Source organism: Ostrinia nubilalis, chromosome 21, assembly GCF_963855985.1.
Source record: "Ostrinia nubilalis chromosome 21, ilOstNubi1.1, whole genome shotgun sequence".
NCBI lineage: Eukaryota > Metazoa > Arthropoda > Insecta > Lepidoptera > Crambidae > Ostrinia > Ostrinia nubilalis.
This window is the reverse complement of record NC_087108.1, coordinates 5,182,015-5,201,142: the sequence shown is the minus strand read 5'-3', so window position 1 is coordinate 5,201,142 and position 19,128 is coordinate 5,182,015. Positions and strand designations below refer to the sequence as shown.

The 19,128-nt window shown below is 39.6% G+C and overlaps 1 protein-coding gene across 1 annotated transcript; it reads right to left on the bottom strand.

Annotated features, from left to right (window-relative positions):
- Positions 1-57: 57 nt before the first annotated feature.
- On the bottom strand, positions 58-17,327 carry LOC135082168 (AP-1 complex subunit beta-1). The gene is made up of 17 exons (XM_063976937.1): positions 16,963-17,327; positions 16,022-16,192; positions 14,676-14,873; positions 13,753-13,870; positions 12,925-13,115; positions 10,557-10,739; positions 9,535-9,717; positions 8,606-8,800; positions 8,072-8,164; positions 6,742-6,863; positions 6,142-6,332; positions 4,843-4,934; positions 4,563-4,667; positions 3,683-3,818; positions 2,541-2,658; positions 1,800-1,926; positions 58-1,275 (listed from the first exon to the last, which is right to left on the bottom strand). Exons 1-17 carry the CDS (start codon positions 17,068-17,070, stop codon positions 874-876), a joined length of 2,733 nt encoding a protein of 910 aa, XP_063833007.1. The 5' UTR covers positions 17,071-17,327; the 3' UTR covers positions 58-873.
- Positions 17,328-19,128: the final 1,801 nt, after the last annotated feature.

Below are 19,128 nucleotides of genomic sequence, written 5' to 3'. Positions count from 1 at the left end.
AGAATGAGTATGTACATATTAAGTGAAAGGGATATAAAATACAATGATAAATATAAATATGTTATAACATCATTTATTTAAACGCCATAATATAGCATGATATACTTCATAGTCTCAATCACTCGGCGCGACGCTATGAGCTGCTAAATAATTTCATAACTTATACATTATACTCATAATAATTATCATTCATACATTCTCTACAATGGAATTTACAGTCGTAAAGTCTATCTTCATCATTTACAGCAAGAGCGGTCATACAAACTAAGATTCAATCCCTACTAATATTAAAAAGTAACTGTCTGTTTGTCATGCTCTCACGCAAAAATTACTGAACCGATTTTGATGAAATTTGGTATAAAGATAGTTTGAGTCCCGGGAAAAGAGGATAGTTTTTATCCAGATTTTTGAAACAGGGACGCTCGTTTTCTGTGACAAACAAATTATCACGCGGGCGAAGCCGTAGGCAAATGCTAGTATCCTATAATCGAATTACTGAAGCTGATATAGTGTTATAGCCTAGTTTACAGCCCTTACGAAATCTCTGGCAAATGTTTGGAGAACTTAAATTGTCATAATATTAGTCACCATATTAGGACGCTTAGCCAAGAAAACTTTACTTCGATTGTAGAAGCTACTTCACACATTCTACTGAATAAGCGATTCTTATATGACCGCTCTTACTTCAATATATTCAATAGAAATTATAATAAATGTAAATCAAACTAATCTTTTATCAAATCACACCTATCTGGACCTATGATATTTGTAAAAAGACAAAACGTTTGTTTACATTACCAAATTTCTATCAACGTAGTATACATAATACTTTAACAATAGATCAACATATACATATAAATAGCATCTGAGAAATTAGGACTTGATGATCGCTTCGTACGCTTGGAATATGCAGGTGGCGACTTCTACGGTGCGAGATTTCAAGCTGAGGGTAGCTTCGGGGTTGCCAGGTTGTAGTTTGAGTTCTAGAAGGACCCAGATATTGTTGGTGAGTTTGAGTGATTGGTAGAGCATGTCTTGTCCTTCGACGTTGCGTTTTGCGATGGTGAAGATGTTGTTTAGGGTCATTTTCTGGGCGATGGAGTCGGCGTTGCCAATGACGTTTGAGAGCGTGTGTTGGACCTCGTTAGCGGCAGGTATTTCCTTCCAGGTGGTGAGGAACACCCGCTTGTCTAGCTGGCCGTCTTCAGTGAATAGGATGTGCGCGGGGATAAGGCACGCGAAGTAGAATACGTCCACGTTGTTCTTTATCGCGACCTGGAAAGAAAACAACGGTTAGTTCTTCGATAGATGATAATATAAATCAATCGATTGCAAGATTCGCCAAATATTTAATTAGGTACTTCTAATATTTAACTATCTTGGGAGGGATATTTAATCTGTGCTCGTAATTTGGTATTTGAAATATCAGATTCCTATTGAACAGAAAAATAATTAAAAATATTTAATTTAAAAACGATTATTATAATACTATCGGCCGCCCGCGACTTCGTACGCGTGGATCCCGTTTTACCCCCTTCATCTATCTTACGCGATTTAGATTTTTTCATACAAATGTTTTCTCCCGCTAACTGCGTTCCCATGGGAATTTTGCAATATCCTGTTGTAACTAAGCTGCCAAATTTCAAGCGTCTAACTTAAGCGGTTTAGATTTTTCATACAAAAGGATTTTCCCGCTAATTCCCGTTCCCGTGGGAATTTCGGGAATTCCTTTCTTAGTGCACCTCTACGGTACCTAAGCCACGTCCCCCCTAACTAAAGGGGGCAGGGGTTGTAAGTACCTGCAGGTTGTTGAGCGGCTCCATCCGCTGCACGGGCCCGGTGGTGGCGAGCGGCAGCGCGGCCTCGGCGCTCGCGCCCGCCGCCAGCGCGCCCACCGCTAGCCCGCCTACCGGGTACACGCCGAAGCTGCGCAAACGCATCAATAAATTATTACGTGACTGTGTACTCAGGTGAAGTGATATAGCGTAAAGTCCGGTCGCCAATCAAATTTCGTCCAATGACCCCAGGGTACCCATCCTTATCGCTCGCGCGTAATGAGGGCTATCGTTTTAGCGCTCACCAGTTAGCGCCACTGTAGAGTAAGGTCCTGTCACTTGCTAGTAGCGAAGACAGTGGCACCAACTGGTGATCGCTAAAGTGGTAGGAGGACTATCGCATTTGCACTCATCAAGATGGCACTACTGAGAGTAAGGTCCTGTCAATCGCCATGGGTGCCAACTGTTAAGTATAAAAACGATAGCTCTCTTTATATTGCTGTCGCAAATGTGCGACGGGCGGCCACAGTGAGTGTGCGAGCGCGACAGCAATATAATTACGCGCGGGCGATAAGGATAGCTTGGGGTCATTGGACGAAATTCTACCTGCTCGGCGACTGGACTTTAGTTACACTATGCGCGAACTTGACGAACACAAGTTTTAACTAAAAATCTGTCAAATTCCATATTTAAAGCGTCGGTTATTGAGATTGTTATGGTTAAAATAAGGTGGTGCAACTCAGCCTCAGATGAATGAATGCTAACCTGTTTTTGTTGAGCTGTATGGCGAACCCGCTCATGGCCTGCATGGCTTTGTTGGTGAACGTCATCTCCATACGCGGCTGGCCGTTCTGCCGGCCGAAGCTGCCCCAGATTTCCAGGCCTGAGAACAAAATTATCAAATTTAATAAAATGACATACGCATACAAATTACAATTTGCCCGAAAACAGTGATACCATTCTTCTAGAATTAGATGAATATCTAAATCACATGCTGGTACGACGAAGAAGCCAAGCGAGTGATGTAATTTTTTGAAATAACAATTACAGGGTGTTAGGTAAATGGGTATATGAGCCGACACTAGCCCATGTTAACATGGTCATATAAAAGGTATGGTGATGTCAGAAATTTGATATCATCATTTTAATTTTTTTAATTTTCATACAAAATTAATTTTATAAAATCCGATTTGTATGAAAAATAAAATAATTAAAATGAAGATATCAATTTTCTGACTTCACCATACCATTTATATGACCATGTTAACATGGGCTAGTGTCGGCTCATATACCCATTTACCTAACACCCTGTATATCGTGACTTTTTTAAACATTCTTATCACGAATCTCATAAATCGTACTCACCAACAATGTATTTGTGATAATGAAGCTAACTTCATAACTAGTCAAATCGAGTCAAATTGACGTATTTTATTCCAAATACCAAGTCTGCATTTTTTAATCTAAAGCCGTGATATCGATAGTTCCCTGAACAGATTGTCCTTACTACGAAGTTTTTTCAAAGATTTTCAGGTAAGCCAGGGGAGCTCATGTCCAGGCGGAGGACTCTCAGACATAGGGACAATAGGGCAGGGAAGATGAGCTCTCTCACGCCATAACTTGCATCTCTCTTTTGACCGATCGTCATGAAGGAGGGGGGGCACACTTTTTACGATTTTTTTCTGATGGTGGGGATTCTTGGATGGCTCAAAACTTGGAGTGCAAGTGTGGTTTTGTTCCCCAGTCGACGAAGCACATGATATCGTGCCCTGCGTGCCCAAACAACTGCAGTTGGAAGATGTAACGAAGGCTACTGACAACGCCATTCTTGTGGCGGAGTTTTGGGCTGACGCTGTGTACGTTGTTGTCGACACGACAAAAAGATCAATAGTTCCCTGTTTACGTACCTTTCCCCTTGTCGGCGGGCAGCCAGCACTGCTTGGGCGGCGTGTAGGAGGCGGGCGTCGCCGACACGCCAAAGATGTCGCCTAGTAACCCAGTTGTATTGGCCGATGCGCTCGTGTCAGCCGCCGGACCGCCCAGCTAAGGTAATAAATATCAATTAAGTACATTCTATACGAAGTTTGAGATATCAAACTGATTAAACCCACTTCTTATAAAAATTTGTTGTGAATGAACTAATACGAGCATTTGTTTTAAAATTTAAGAGTAGTACGAGCGATTTTGCTAATGATTGCTTGATAGCAATCGCATATCTGCACAAACTCAAGTGAGCCAAGTATTAAAACTACGGAACGTAACGCCCTTTGACTCAGGCGCAAATCTTTCAGAAATCTGGCTTACTACTCGAACTGAAGTGCGTTCTAAAGTCCGGTCGCCGAGCAGATAGAATTTCGTCCAATGACCCCAAGCTACCCATCCTTATCGCTCGCGCGTTATATTGCTGTCGCAACTGTGCGATGGGCGGCCGCAGTGAGTGTGCGAGCGCGACAGCAATACAATTACGCGAGATCGATAAAGATGGGTAGCTTGGGGTCATTGTACGAGATTCTATCTGCTCGGCAACCGGACTTTACACTTTTTCAATGAGGGCTATCGTTTTAGCGGTCACCAGTTGGCGCCTCTGTAGAGTAAGGTCCTGTCACTTGCTAGTAGCGAAGACAGTGGCGCCAACTGGTGAGCGCGAAAGTGGTAGGAGGACTATCGCATTTGCACTCATCAAGATGGCGCCACTGTAGAGTAAGGTCCTGTCAATCGCCAGGGGTGCCAACTGTTGAGTATAAAAACGATAGCCCTCATTAGCTTCGTGAGTGGTGAATAACTTACAAGAACGTCGAGGCCTCCAGCTAACAGATCAGCGCTTGCGGCGGGAGCGGGCGCGGGCGCGGGCGCGCCGATGTCCATCGATAGCAGGTCGCCGATCAGAGACTCCTGGGAACGTCAAACAAACATGGGATTATGTGTTAACAATGAAGATATCAATGATTTAGTTTAACATTGTAAAATGAAACGAAACTGAACAAAGTTCCATTTACATATTAAACTATGGACCCGCCGGGTACATCATAGAGTATTTTATTTTGCTTTTTCCTAATAATTAACTTACCTGGTTGGGTATGACAGTAGGCAGCGCGGCCGCCGCTTCGCCGGATGACGCACCGCGCGCCGGCAACGACTTGCGAACGCCCGCGCCGCGTCCTGGCGACAACAGACTTAAACTTAGTAGGATAAATAATAAAATCCTTATAGTCTATACAATATAGCTTGATTAGAATGACGGCTGTCAAACGAATGTGACTAGTGCTGGGTATGTTTCGTACGGTTCACATAGATGATAAGTTTTCGAAAAAATGATATAAAAAAATGCACCCAATTTTTCTTCACATCTTTATTCATAAAAATGACAATTATGATTTAAATTGAAAGACAGTAAAATTTAAAATTCATGTCAAGGGTGTACAACCTAAGTCGTAGTCATTATCATCAGTGTTCTTCAGTGGTTTTTTCCTCTCGCTAGAGGGCGGTGGGCATCTCTTCTAGAGCAACGGTGCTATGAATACCCAAAAAATTACCGGTGATTGATTTCTGATGTTTGATTATTTAAGAATGAAATGTTTTTTGGTTTTTAATAGTGAACATTTAGAAAAACGTATAACTTGACTTAAATATGTTAAAAAATTAGTTAGAAAAAAAATTTGTTAAATATGTTAAAAAATTAGTTTTAATTTAATATGACATTTGTCGATATGTCCCAACACTAACATTTTTGTAACTCGAGATAACCTTGTAGAGACGTCGTTAATACTCTAGCTTGATTTTTATAATTTCGAATTACTACTTATTGGTGTAATTTAACGCTGCAATTACACGAAATTAACATTTTTATTGGAAGCACTGTCGTCGAAAATATTGTTTGTAGGTCAGACGTGAATTATTTCTTGTCCGCCAATATTTAGCTCTCATTGATCGCTACTACAAAGTTATGTCGTTACTTTTGATGGCAGCTGTCATTCTAATCAAGCTATATTGGATAGACTATAGTATACCATTATCTTACTATACCATTGAACACAATCTTCAATTATTGAGAAATATATCAATCAAATGTATCTAGATATACCACTAGAACCAGACAAGCAGTGTCACACACATGGCATTAAGCTCGCCTGTTGTACCGATATTTATTATGTGTGTGCAATAAAGATTTTAAGTAATGATTTACTTAAAAATAAATAAATACACGCTTCAAGTTGTTCAATGACAAAGGAACGTCAAACTAAACATACAAACGATACAACGACTGAGTGTCCTGTGATGGTAACGGCAACAAAAAGTGTACGTTTGTGCAACCTCTAATAGAAAAAAAAGTTATGGTTATGATCACACCTGACCTCTTCCAACGTACCTTCAACAAACGCTGTAGGCGGCTTATGGTACACAGACGCCAGGGAGCTGATATGGCAGATCAGCTCATCCAACAGCGTGGGCTCCAGCAAGTCAGTCTCTTCGGAGATGAGCGGCTTGTCGGCCAGAACCACTTCTTTGGCTGCTGCCGGGTCCGTGGATAGCAGACGCCAGTAGATGAAGCCGCGGTCCCTGGAGGAAAAACAAGTTATAAGCACCTATGTAAGAAGACTGAATTTGCTAGCAAACTAGGTTTTTTTTCTGCATGGAATTGGTAAAAAATTTATGATGTCCCGCCAAGCCGTAGCCACCAATCTCAGATATCTTTAATTTTTTTATCACGTCGCCGGTAAGAACTTAAGGTCTGGGAGTCACAGATTTCTCAGTTCAGCGTCGGTGATAAGGTTATTTATAGCTCAATCTGATGAGAATTGGACCAAAATAACAAATAATTTTTGCTCTGGGTACTCCAATTATTACCCTTCATTATGTATCAGCGTTAATATTGCACTATTTCAACTGCTAGAAGAATTCCTAATGTAACTTCATCTACCTGAGGTCTGGGTTAGGTGATAAGGTACAGTTTAGGGTCACACAGTACCTGAGGTCTGGGTTGTCGGCATCTTGCGTTGCGAGGCTGAGGACGTGCTGTACCAACTCTTGCGTATCTGCAGGCCGCTTCAAGAATAGCTTCACCACTGCTGTCAGCAGCTGCAACTGGACCTGCGACATGCACCAAGCATTATCATCATCAGCTAGCCTAAGATGCGCGCCATTTGTAGACTGAAACCTATGAAATGACGCTAATGTTTAATTGTGGGACATCCTGGGCCGGCAATTCATTAATTTAATCTCCGGAACACGACAAGTAAGTGAGAAACCGCACGATGCGGTTCGGCGCCGTACCGCAAACATTTTGCCGCATCACTATAATACACATGTTGTATACGGCGCCGCAATACGGCATCGCTCAATCGAAGTGCGGTGTGCCTGCGGTGCGGCGCCGGAACGCTCCGTCTGGCATATCATTGATTTTTATATAATATGCAGGACGCCGAAGCGGCACCGCTCCGGCGCCGCGCCGCGACCGCAATAATAATAATAATAATTCTTTATTTTTTCTCCACAATCTAAATCTAAAGGTTTACAATGTAAGGTGATTATCTTAAATTACAATTAAATGTAGTGGACAGACACTTAGATTGCGGGAGACTGGTGTCTGAGCTAGGCTGCGAGCCTGTATTACAGAACACCAGGACTCTCCGCTCTCGACGTGACCGACTAAAACCTGACCTGTGTGTGTATATGTGTAAGTGTGTATGTGAATGGGAGAAGTGCTGGAATGAGAGTTGTGTACTTGTTTATCTATCAGCATGAAGGAACTTTTCAGTTTCATTATAGTTCAGAGTTTGTAAGAATTTTGTTACCTTTATTTTACACTCATGCTTAGTTAGGGGGAGGATATCCAGTTTACGTTGAAGTTGATTGTACAAAAAGGGGCCTAGGTAACAGAAAAAGCGTTTAGCGAAACTAGTCTTGAAAGATGAGCGAGCTACAAGATAATTTCGTCGTGACTGCGAGATATTAGGGTCATACTTAATAGCCCCGTGCTAACAAATAGCGAATTTGACCTTCACTCCCCACTCTAGCCAGATGGGTTTTTGGAGGCCTGTATTCCGCAACATTTATGGGAAGAGTGGGGTGGACATATTCTTCTTAGTTTGTTCAATAATTTACATGGGGAGTGAAAAATGCATGTGGCTGAAACTCACTTGTTGATGTCACTGACGAGTACGTGGACGTTAAACCAACTAGTGACGCGAATACACTAGCTACACAATATTCTAGCTAGAATTTTGGGAAAAATACTACACTAAACAATAAATAGTGTTGTGATTAAGCATCACATTTGTAAAGTAATAGCATTTTACCTGAGCGTTTTCATCGTGGAAGCCCTCTAAGAAGGAGTCGAGCAATTCGTCTGCGTTGTCGATACGCTCGGCGTACTCGCCTACAATCCAAACCTGTTGAGAAGAGTATGACAGTATTATTTCATGGCATAGAATGGCTAAAAAAGGGTATTTCAAATGGGTCTTTCTATTTTTTCTAATCATAAATGTTCTAGATTTAGAATCCTCACAAAACTAGTGATTATTTACATACAAAGTGGAACAAATGATCAATCAAGTCAGTATGAAAGTGATTAATTTTTAATGTTAGTCCCATACACAAGCTGCTGCCTTGGAGCACTAGAATCACTCTTTCTTTCGACATATACAAGGTTTATTTACATGCTGTATATTTCTTAGGGTGGATTCGACCAAACAAGAGTAAATATTAATCTCAGAATAAATCGTCAGTTTTAACATATTTCCCATACTGAAACTGTCAATGTGCCAGTTATACCAAGAGTTATTCTCGGATGAAGTTTAGTCGTTAATAGAAAAGTAGCAATTTAAACTTACCATCGACGCCCTAGCCTCGGGTTCGTCCAACGTATCCAAGTTCTCGCAAAGCGTACTGATGATGCTCTCATACTTGTTGGGGTATTTTCTGAAGATATCCTTGATCACCACTATGGCTTCTTGCACCACGTAGTTCACTTTGGTCTGGATCAGTTCTAGGAGGGTAGACACGCAGCGTTCGGCTGACGGCTCCACCTGGAAAAATAAGTAATCGGTTTTTACTGTTATTTTTAACGATTACGTTATGGATGAACTATCTGAAGCTTTATCAGGAACAAGTGGAACTGGGCTATAATGTTGTCATTGTTTGCTTTTGCTGCAATAATGTAAGTAAATATAAGGAGAACAGCTAAAGATATAAAGTAACTTGCCATAGCAATCTGAAGTTCTAGACAAAATGCACTTTTAGATCGAATCGAAAATCGAATCCGTCAAAACTCCATACCAAAAAAAAGCCTTTTCGACCACTTTTCGACTGGTTTGCGATTAAAATGTGCACTTTGTCTAGACCCACTTAATTGCCAAACCAGTAAAGAGTGGTGACCACGATTCGGAAGACTAAGTGCCGGCAGACCTCCCATTCGATGGACCGACGACCTGATGCTTGCGAAAAGCGCCTAAATCCAGGCATAATAGGATCGATCGTTATAAAAATCCACGTAGGAGGCGTGTTTAAAATGATCGAACAACAGTTTACGCTAGGATTTTCCGAAATAAGAGGATGAAACGGGATCCAAAGTTTGTATAGAAAAACAAGATCCTTTTTAAGCTGCTTTATAATAAATACCGTTATCATAAAGGTAGCAGGAAGGCGCTGGTCGCAGGCCGCTACCAATCGGGCAACATGGAAAGCATTGGGGGAGGCCTATGTTCAGCAGTGGACGTCCTATGGCTAAGATGGTGATAATAAATGTCGTATCGTTTCTCACCTTAATAGCACACCTGCCGATGGCTCTCACAGCTTTCCTCACAAAATCCACATCCACCTCAGTAGCATACTCTTTGAGCTCTCCCAGCACTTGCGCGATGTTCGCCTGCGAGGCCAGGCGGATCATGATGTCCAGCTTCTCCAGCTTCACGTAGATAGGGTCGTTGTACTTCACGAAGAACACCTGCGGATATACTGGTGGGTTAGTTCTGGATTTGACCGAGAGATGGCGCTGATGTGTTGTTTTAGTACGCGGTATCACTAGATTAATTCTGGCTAAAAAGCATTTGGGAAAATAAAGAAAACTTCCGGAAATAATTCATAAAGCTGTTAGGATTAATCCTAGATTTGACCAAGAGATGGCGCTGACGCTGTTCCGTTTAACTAGGCGGTATCCTAAGATTTCTAGCTATAAGGAACTGGGGACGTTTTAAAATAAATTACAAAGACCAATTCCTAATCCTGCACGAAGATCAGTTCTGAGTTCAGCAGCTCTTTTTTATGCAGCACCCAGTGATATAATTACGTGCGAGCGATAAGGATGGGTAGCTTGGGGTCATTGGACGAAATTCAGCGTGCTCGGCGACCGTTTTTTTTTGTCGCGGAGGAAAAGCTTTGCGCACCGTCACCACTGCCGGGGGACAGGATGGTGTGTGGGACTCCCGGCGCCCTGAAAAGGGCGCTGCTCCGTTCTGAAAAGGACGGGGTATACCCACTAAAACCTCCGCGGCGTTCCGTCATCGCCCGAGTGGGGGTGTCGCGAGTATCCGGCCGTAGCCTTAGACTTCGCTTCTTCGCGAACTACTATTCCGGAGGTAGCGGGTTCGATTCCCGCACAGTACAAACATTTGTGTGCATGAACACATTTGTTTGTATTGGACTGGGTGTTTTCTATGTATAATAAAGTATGTATTTACAAAAAAAAGTATTTAAGTATGTTTATATCCGTTGTCTAGTACCCATAGTACAAGCTTTGTTTAGTTTGGGACTAGAAACGCAGTGTAAAATGTCCAAGGGTCCTACCTTCATCTCGTGCTTGAGGATGTCGGGGCGCTTCTGGACCACGAGGTTGATGTTCCGCAGCGCCACGTACTGCACCTCGGGCTCCGCGCTCAGCAGCGTCACCAGCGGCGGCGCCAGCTTGCGGGACAGCGTGCTGACCAGCTCCGTGTCTTCCGCTACCATCTCCATCAGCTTCATCAGCACCTGGGCAGAAGAAAAAGATAACTAACGCCATATCTAGCTGAGCTAATAGCTATAACGGATTAGCAAGCTGAAATGGCAATGGGCAGGGCACATTGTACGCAAAACTGACGGCCGATGGGACAGCAAAGTTCTGGAGTGGAGGCAACGTGCGGAGGTGGTCCGACGACCTCATAACCAACCGGGCAATGTGGAAAGAATTGGGGGAGGCCTATATTCAACAGTGGATGTCCTGTGGCTGAAATAATATAATAATACAGTGTGAGTCACGTTAAAGTGTACATATGGAAATAGATGAAACTAGACCTATTTTTATCGACAAAAAAGAGGTCAAAAAATTTTTGAGATTTTTTTTTAATTTTTTATAGAATTTTTTTTCTTCAAATTACTTATTGTAAAGAAAACGTAATAACTTTTAAACTAAGCGGTATATCCTGATAAAATAAAAACAGTAATAATGCTAAATAACAGGCAATACTAAAAAAATACATAAAATACACAAAAAATGCCAACAAATAATAAAAAATGATACTTTTTGAAAAAAATCTGCTTAAAAATTCGTGTTTTTTTGGTTATTTTATAAATTTCTCCAAAAAATGCCCCTATAACCGGTAGTTTTTATTACTTTGTATTATTCTCTATCGTATTACCTTCGTAAAACGAAAAATCGCATGTCTCTATCTCTATCACAACGTTTGCAATGATCGTTTGAACTAAGCCTCTCCGGGCGCGCCATTCAACGCTTCGTTAACAACAAAACTGAAAATGGCTCTAGATTTGTAATTTTGATAAAGACAAGTTAGATTTCAAATAAAAACAAAAGATTTCGAAGTAAAATAAGCATTTTAGTTAAAATTAAAATTGTCTCTACCTGTAGCGGAGAATAATGTTGTGGCAGGCCTTTGTTCAAACGATCATAGCAAATGTTGTGATAGGGATAGAGACATGCGATTTTTGGTTTTACAAAGATAATATGATAGAAAATAATACAAAGTAATAAAAACCACCGGTTATAGGGACATTTTTTGGAGAAATTTATAAAATAACCAAAAAAACACGAATTTTTAAGCAGATTTTTTTCAAAAAGTATCATTTTTTATTATTTGTTGGCATTTTTTGTGTATTTTATGTATTTTTTTAGTATTGCCTGTTATTTAGCATTATTACTGTTTTTATTTTATCAGGATATACCGCTTAGTTTAAAAGTTATTACGTTTTCTTTACAATAAGTAATTTGAAGAAAAAAAATTCTATAAAAAATTTAAAAAAAATCTCAAAAAATTTTTGACCTCTTTTTTGTCGATAAAAATAGGTCTAGTTTCATCTATTTTCATATGTACACTTTAACGTGACTCACACTGTATAATAGAGAACCATAGTGTCTAGACAAACCTAAAGAGGATTTAGGACGCTATTTGGATCAAATATGTAATTGCTCAATAATGAATAATAAATAAATAAAATAAATAAATAAATAATAATCTAGCTGAATAGATAGACAGTTCTGAGCATCTGGATAGCTGGCTGTGATGGACAGCTAGCTGTGTAACAAGTAGGTAGAGTAGATGGATAGTCAGCTGGATAGCTACGATACCTTGACGGCGGAGAGAACGACGGCCGCGTTAGCGTGGGCCAGTCGCGGCGTGATTCGCTCGCAGATGATGAGAGAGTAGTTGGATAGCGCTTCCAGGATAAACACCTGGCCCCATTCCGTACACTCGTTCAAGGCAGTTAGGAGCTTAAGCTGAGTGGATGGATAGCTCTGCAGATGGATAGCTAGGATACCTTGACGGTGGAGAGCACGACGGCAGCGTTAGCGTGGGCCAGGCGCGGCGTGATACGCTCGCAGATGGAATGCGCCTCGCGAGCGTCGCGCGGAGAGTAGTTGGATAGCGCTTCCAGGATAAACACCTGGCCTCATTCCGTGCACTCGTTTAAGACAGTTAGGAGCTTGGAGTAGGTGGATAGCTAGTTGTGCAGATGGATAGCTACGATACCTTGACGGCGGAGAGCACGACGGCTGCGTTAGCGTGGGCCAGGCGCGGCGTGATTCGCTCGCAGATGATGAGAGAGTAGTTGGATAGCGCTTCCAGGATAAACACCTGGCCCCATTCCGTACACTCGTTCAAGGCAGTTAGGAGCTTAAGCTGAGTGGATGGATAGCTCTGCAGATGGATAGCTAGGATACCTTGACGGCGGAGAGCACGACGGCAGCGTTAGCGTGGGCCAGGCGTGGTGTGATACGTTCGCAGATGGAATGCGCCTCGCGAGCGTCGCGCGGAGAGTAGTTGGATAGCGCGTCCAGGATGAACACCTGGCCCCATTCCGTACACTCGTTCAAGGCGGTTAGGAGCTTGTTGATCGTTGGCGCGTTCATTTCTGGGAAAAACGTGAAGAGAATGAAATAGCCATCTATAAAAAAAGTTAAAAAAGCACTGTAAACTGTAACCCAAAAAAAACAAAGTTTGCCTCGTCAGACTCGGATAAGAGTGTGTTCATCTTTAAATATAGTCTATGTTACCCGGGCCATGGTAACAAATTGATTAACACCTTGTTCTTCAAATTCGGATGAATAGTTCAGGAGCTATGCAGGTTCATGCTATGCTATGTAAAAAGATAACTTGATGGCGGAGAACATAAAACATTAAATAAAATCTCATTACTAAAAAAATGGCTGCATTGGCCGAGGTAAAATCGACCGAGATCCTATTCGATTATTTGGTTCAAATACTATTTTTTGTGAAACAAAAAATTTTCAAAGCTATCTAAAGCCCGGTCCGTGAGCACGTAGAATTTTGTCCAATAACCCCTAGCTACCCATCTTTATCGCTCGCGCGTAATTATATTGCTGTCGCGACTGTGCGACTGGCACCCGCAGTGAGTGTGCGAGCGCGATAGCAACATAATTACGCGCGAGCGATAAGGATGGGTAGCTAGGGGTCATTGGACAAAATTCTACGTGCTCACGGACCAGACTATAATTCTAATCACTCTGATAATATTAGCATTAACTTACCAACAAGGGGTTGTCCCGACACGCTAGCTTCGTTAATCTCCGACAGCGCGGCGACGGCGTTTGCCACAACCATGGGATTCGAGTCGCTCAATAGATCCTTCAGCTGGTCTAGGAAGCCCTATGAAATTAATTTTGCATAAATATGTTTTACACTTTTTACTGAATACGACAAAACCTATACATGTATAATTATGGGAAATTGAAAATTAAAGCCCGCATTACTATTGGTTTCTGAGAGTTAATATTAAACTCTAGATAAGAAACTACATAGTTCGCCAAAATAACAATACAGATCTTTATGGACAGAATTGCTACTCTCTCAATGTATTAAAACGTTCACTCATTGATTAGTGAAATCATATCACAATGGTCTCGGCTTGGCGCGACGCAGCTAAACAACTATAGGCGTACGAGGGAGACAAAAAAGCTGATATTCGATCTTCGGACTTGCTTTACACAAATTCAAAATTCAAATTCAAATTTCTTTATTCATAACCAGGTGTTTTTACATTTCTATATTGCGATTGAGGAATTCTTTTAAGTAAATAAATACTTGTGGTAGAATATCCCCGCTCTCCATATTAATTTAACATTAATTGACAATATAAATAATAATTATGACTTTAGATTATACATATATTATTTTTCAGCCTATTTTTATAATAAAATAATGTAAAAATTAATTAAATCAATTTAAATATAAAAAAGAAAAAGTAATTTGTTTCAGGTTGTTGTTGTTACACAATATAAATTAATGTTCAAAATTCCAGGGTGCAAGAGTGAGTTTGTGTGAGCAAACAGTGTGTGTGTGTGTGTGATGACACAAGTCTGCTTTAAATTAATTTCCCTTACCAATTTCTCCTGGAAGCGTCCACTTTAAAACATGCAAATTATTTTATTTTTCTAATTAAAATCCAACTAACCTGGTCTTCCACCATACTGGACGATATGTCGTATAACTTCGCCACACACACAGCCGCCGTCTTCCTGACATACGGGTCTTCATCCTTAAGGCACTTGCGGAGAGGCTCACACAGGTACTCCGTGATCTTGTCCACTCGAATGCAACCCATCGTCCGGACTGCCAGCGCCCGTATCAACGGGTTCGAATCCTCGCAGTCCTGGAGCGTTCAACGTGGTTTGCATTCGGTACGAGTATAAAAAGAAAGAGAAGCAATACATCAATAATACTGAAGCAGTTTGCACTAGAAGCAGGCATAGCCCAGGAAGTTAGGAAACAGGCACTATGCATTTACACTCACTCAACGAATGGGGTTTCTTAACTTTCTGGTCACAGTTAAACGTAGAAACCCGCTATTCTGGGATGTATTGCAATATACTGCTCAAAATTAAGCTTTATCTCAAATAGCACAGTATTTAGTAACAGTTTAAATTTAACTGATCGCTTTTATGATTAGAGAGTTTCTACAGCATGAGATAGTATGAATATAGTTAGCCTTTGTGCTTCTATTTTGGATAAAATGAGGCATGGATGTTTTGTTATATTTTATTTATATTGATTTATTTAAATACATTTTTAATAATAGTAATTTAGTGTAGATTTACACATCTTTACTGTGCTAGTGATGAATTCAATTATTTCAATAGAATTTGTGTTTCAGTCATGCATACCTAAATACATGCAGGAAAACGTCATAATTATTTCAAATTTGTTCCTAGTGCTTTAATTGGAGTCCTAGCAGGTGTCTTTTAGGTTTTGTTTAGACAATAAATGTGTAAATCTACAGATGAATGAGCTGATTGGTTCTTTGGATCATTAATTTACCTTAACAAGCTGGTATGTTGGTAGATCCTTCCAGCCATCATTATATAGTGGACATTAAAACGATAAAAAAGACAAGTCACACACAAATGACTACACTACTACTTCATAGTAATGTTATCGACTTTAGTATGTTAATTAGAATTATCACTAAGCTCATATTTATACGGCAAAAAATTACTACTCATGTATGAGCCCATTTTCACCAGCCTACATTCAGTTCAACTCGTTAATTTTTTCGTTCATGCAAAAACATTTAACAATATCAATAAAAATATTTTAAAACAAATATTTTTCTGTTAAAAATGTGTAAGCATTTGTAGGGCTATTTCACTGCATGTATACTAAAATTACTGTTTTAGTGTCTTTAAATTGAAATAGAATATTTCTTTTAAAAACTATTATATCTCTAAAATATAAATGCACTGAATAACCCAACAAATAAGAAATAATCAATATTATAATAATATAGAAGCAAATACGTACCTTGACAAAAGTGTTAACGGCCATTATAGCCATGTCGGGCTGAGACTTGGCGTAGTTCATCAAATACAAATAGACAAGCTTCTTCAACTCCAAGTTGTCTGTTTGCATGCAGTTGACAACGTCGGGGAATAGAGCAGAGACATCTTTCCCAACTGTCATGGATGCTATGACCTAAAATGAGTTTTGTTTAGTAGTTAGTTTTAGCTAATGAGGGCTATCGTTTTAGCGCTCACCAGTTAGCGACACTGTAGAGTAATGTCCTGTCACTTGCTAGTAGCGAAGACAGTGGCACCAACTGGTGAGCGCTTAAGTGATAGGAGGACTATCGCATTTGCACTCATCAAGATGGCTCCACTGTAGAGTAAGGTCCTGTCAATCGCCAGGGGTGCCAACTGTTAAGTATAAAAACGATAGCCCTCATTGCAAAGCAAAAAGATGGGACGATGAATTGAGGTTGACCACAGGACCTAATGAATAATATGTTAAATCTCTAATAAAAGTTTATTGGTTTAGGTTTAGGCCCTGGTTAATTTATTTATGAATAGAATGATAGTACCAATTACACTATTCGTATAAACAATTTAACATAAGAATTTAATGTATTTTGCACAATTCTCAACAATTATTGTTTCACTTTGTAAAGTTTTGAGTCAGTATTGTAGATTGCTTAATACAACTTCTTAGTAAGGTACTACAACTAAGTATATTCTGGAACAGGGGTTGTGTAAAATAAATAGGTTGTGTAAAGTAATCAGAACATGTTGCAGGATGGAAAATAAATCCACCTACAACAACCTAGTCTTAGATTAATAAAGTATATCTCAATGCTGATGAGGTGGGCAGCATTTTGGACAGACATATTACAAACCCTATGAACAGACTTTACAATAGAAACACAAACTGTAATACCTACTACTTTCAACATTAATGTAAAGAGTTACCTTTTTCACTGCTTCCTTCTTTTTTTCCTTTTTGTCACTATTTAGTTCCGACTTCAACTCAAAGATCTCCCCTTTCTTGGTGGTAGTGAAATACTTTGAGTCAGTCATTTTGATGGTATTTAAGCTTTCTTATAGGCTCAATAACAAATAATACTGTTCATTTACTACCGCACCGTTTCTGAAAATCGATAGACCGAAAGTAGTTTTTACTTGACTGCACCGAGAGTTATCTTTTGAAAAATCTTGAATTTATATCACAATTAAATTCCACAAAATTGAATCGATTATAAACGTTCATTTAACCGTTTTAATCACAGTTTTAATCTAAAAAATTAGAACTACTGGAAATAAGCAAAATGTATTTCACTCACTCATTTGACACGACATTGGGGGCGTAGCAGATTTGGCACAGATTATAGATGACCCACACTGAACTGTCTTACCAAACTCAATGACAGGGGGCGCTACCATCGTTCAACTAAATGGTTTCCAACATGGCAAAAATCGGAACCAGCGATCCGGTATTGACGGTGGCGCTCCACTGTCAATGTCATGGATAGGACAGTTCAGTATTTTGGAACTAGATGACCCACGCTGAACTGTCCCACCAAACTCAATGACAGGGGGGCGCTACCATCGTTCAACTATATGGTTTCCAACATGGCAAAAATCGGAACCAGCGATCCGGTATAGACGGTGGCGCCCCACTGTCAATGTCATGCATAGGTAGTAGGACAGTTCAGTACATATCACAATATATTCTTTGGTTCAGTATTTTGGAACCAGTTTTTCAGTATTTATTTTTATTCAGTTTTAAAACCATCTGTGATTAAAACCACGCTTTCGCTTTGTTTGTGTTTGTTTGTTGTGGCTTGCACACCACAGTGGCTTGTGGTTTTATTTTATTCCAAAATCTGTGTGCCTTTTCGTTTCAATTTTGTAGAAATTACATACTATAGTCCGATTTTTAATTCGACGGAATTCTGACAGCTGTCATTTTTTGACAATTCAGATGTAATTAAGCCTTTTTTGGTTTGAATTATTAATAAATAATATGAAATGAAATTTCATCAAGTACAACTTACAAGAATGAACTATTGTTTGTTGTTTCAATTCAATGTATAGCCTGACCAGGAACATAAAAACCCTGGCATAGAGGCGCGTCAATTGCATTTGATAGTGCAACACTGAGTATAGTCGCACCCGTGTTAAATTAGTAGGCTAACTTTATGTATCAGGATTCAGGATTACGGGCTAATTTGATATTTTCATATATTAACGAAAAAATATTATTATAGGTAACCTAGTTTAAATAAATTAAATGAAACCATCAATCGAGCTAGTAGGATTTATTTTATTATTCATCAATAATCAAATTCAGAACTTGAATATTCAACTGCAATGTCTGCTCATGAACGCTTCAAACTCGGTACTTCTTTCCCAATTCCATAAAATTCAACACTTAGAAAGTGACAAAAAACTTTAAAATAGGTAGTTGAAACAAACCACAGCTAATTTTCATAGTGGACTGTACTATACGATAAACATGTCAGTCAATTTGACAACCTTTGTTGGAAACATTATTCAATGAAAATATTGTCCGAACCCTTGGTATTTCTCTTCGACAAATACTTTAACACATTGTGAACCACTTTTCTTTCACGACTATAAAAAGATTTTAGCAATTTCATTCACAAAATCAATTGCGCACATTTAAAATAAAGTTTGTTTACACTTTGACAGCAATAGACTGACATGCAAGGTGACATGTCAATGAAGTTTTCAGTTACTGTTGCCATTAAAAGAAATTAGTACCATTAGTTTTCCGCAACATGGCGAGGGTTTTTATGTTCCTGGTCAGGCTATACACTAATTATTATGTACATTTTAGAGTTTAAATAGAAAAAAACGTGTTTTTAACACAGTAAAACAACATATTATCATTTACGAAAATATGTATTGATCATTATCGTCGTCATAATCAACTTGGATTATAAAATTGGCATCTTGTTAAATTGGTTATTTTATGAACCTAAGATTTTATTAACAAAAGGATTTTCATAAAAAAGGTTTGTAACCCATGGATTATTGGCCAGGGAGTCCAGTAATAGAAAAATAATTTCCCAATTTTTTTTGTAACTTCAAAAATATGATAATAAAAATTCA

What these genes read in the sequence shown, in the direction of transcription:
- LOC135082168 (XM_063976937.1), bottom strand. Translation starts at nt 17,070, where the DNA reads ATGACTGACTCAAAGTATTTCACTACCACCAAGAAAGGGGAGATCTTT. An exon ending in TCGGCAGGTGTGCTATTAAG is followed by an intron (nt 8,801 to 9,534) that starts GTGAGAAACGAT and finishes TTATTTTTCCAG; the next exon opens with GTGGAGCCGTCAGCCGAACG. An exon ending in GCCGACAACCCAGACCTCAG is followed by an intron (nt 6,333 to 6,741) that starts GTACTGTGTGAC and finishes TTTTTCCTCCAG; the next exon opens with GGACCGCGGCTTCATCTACT.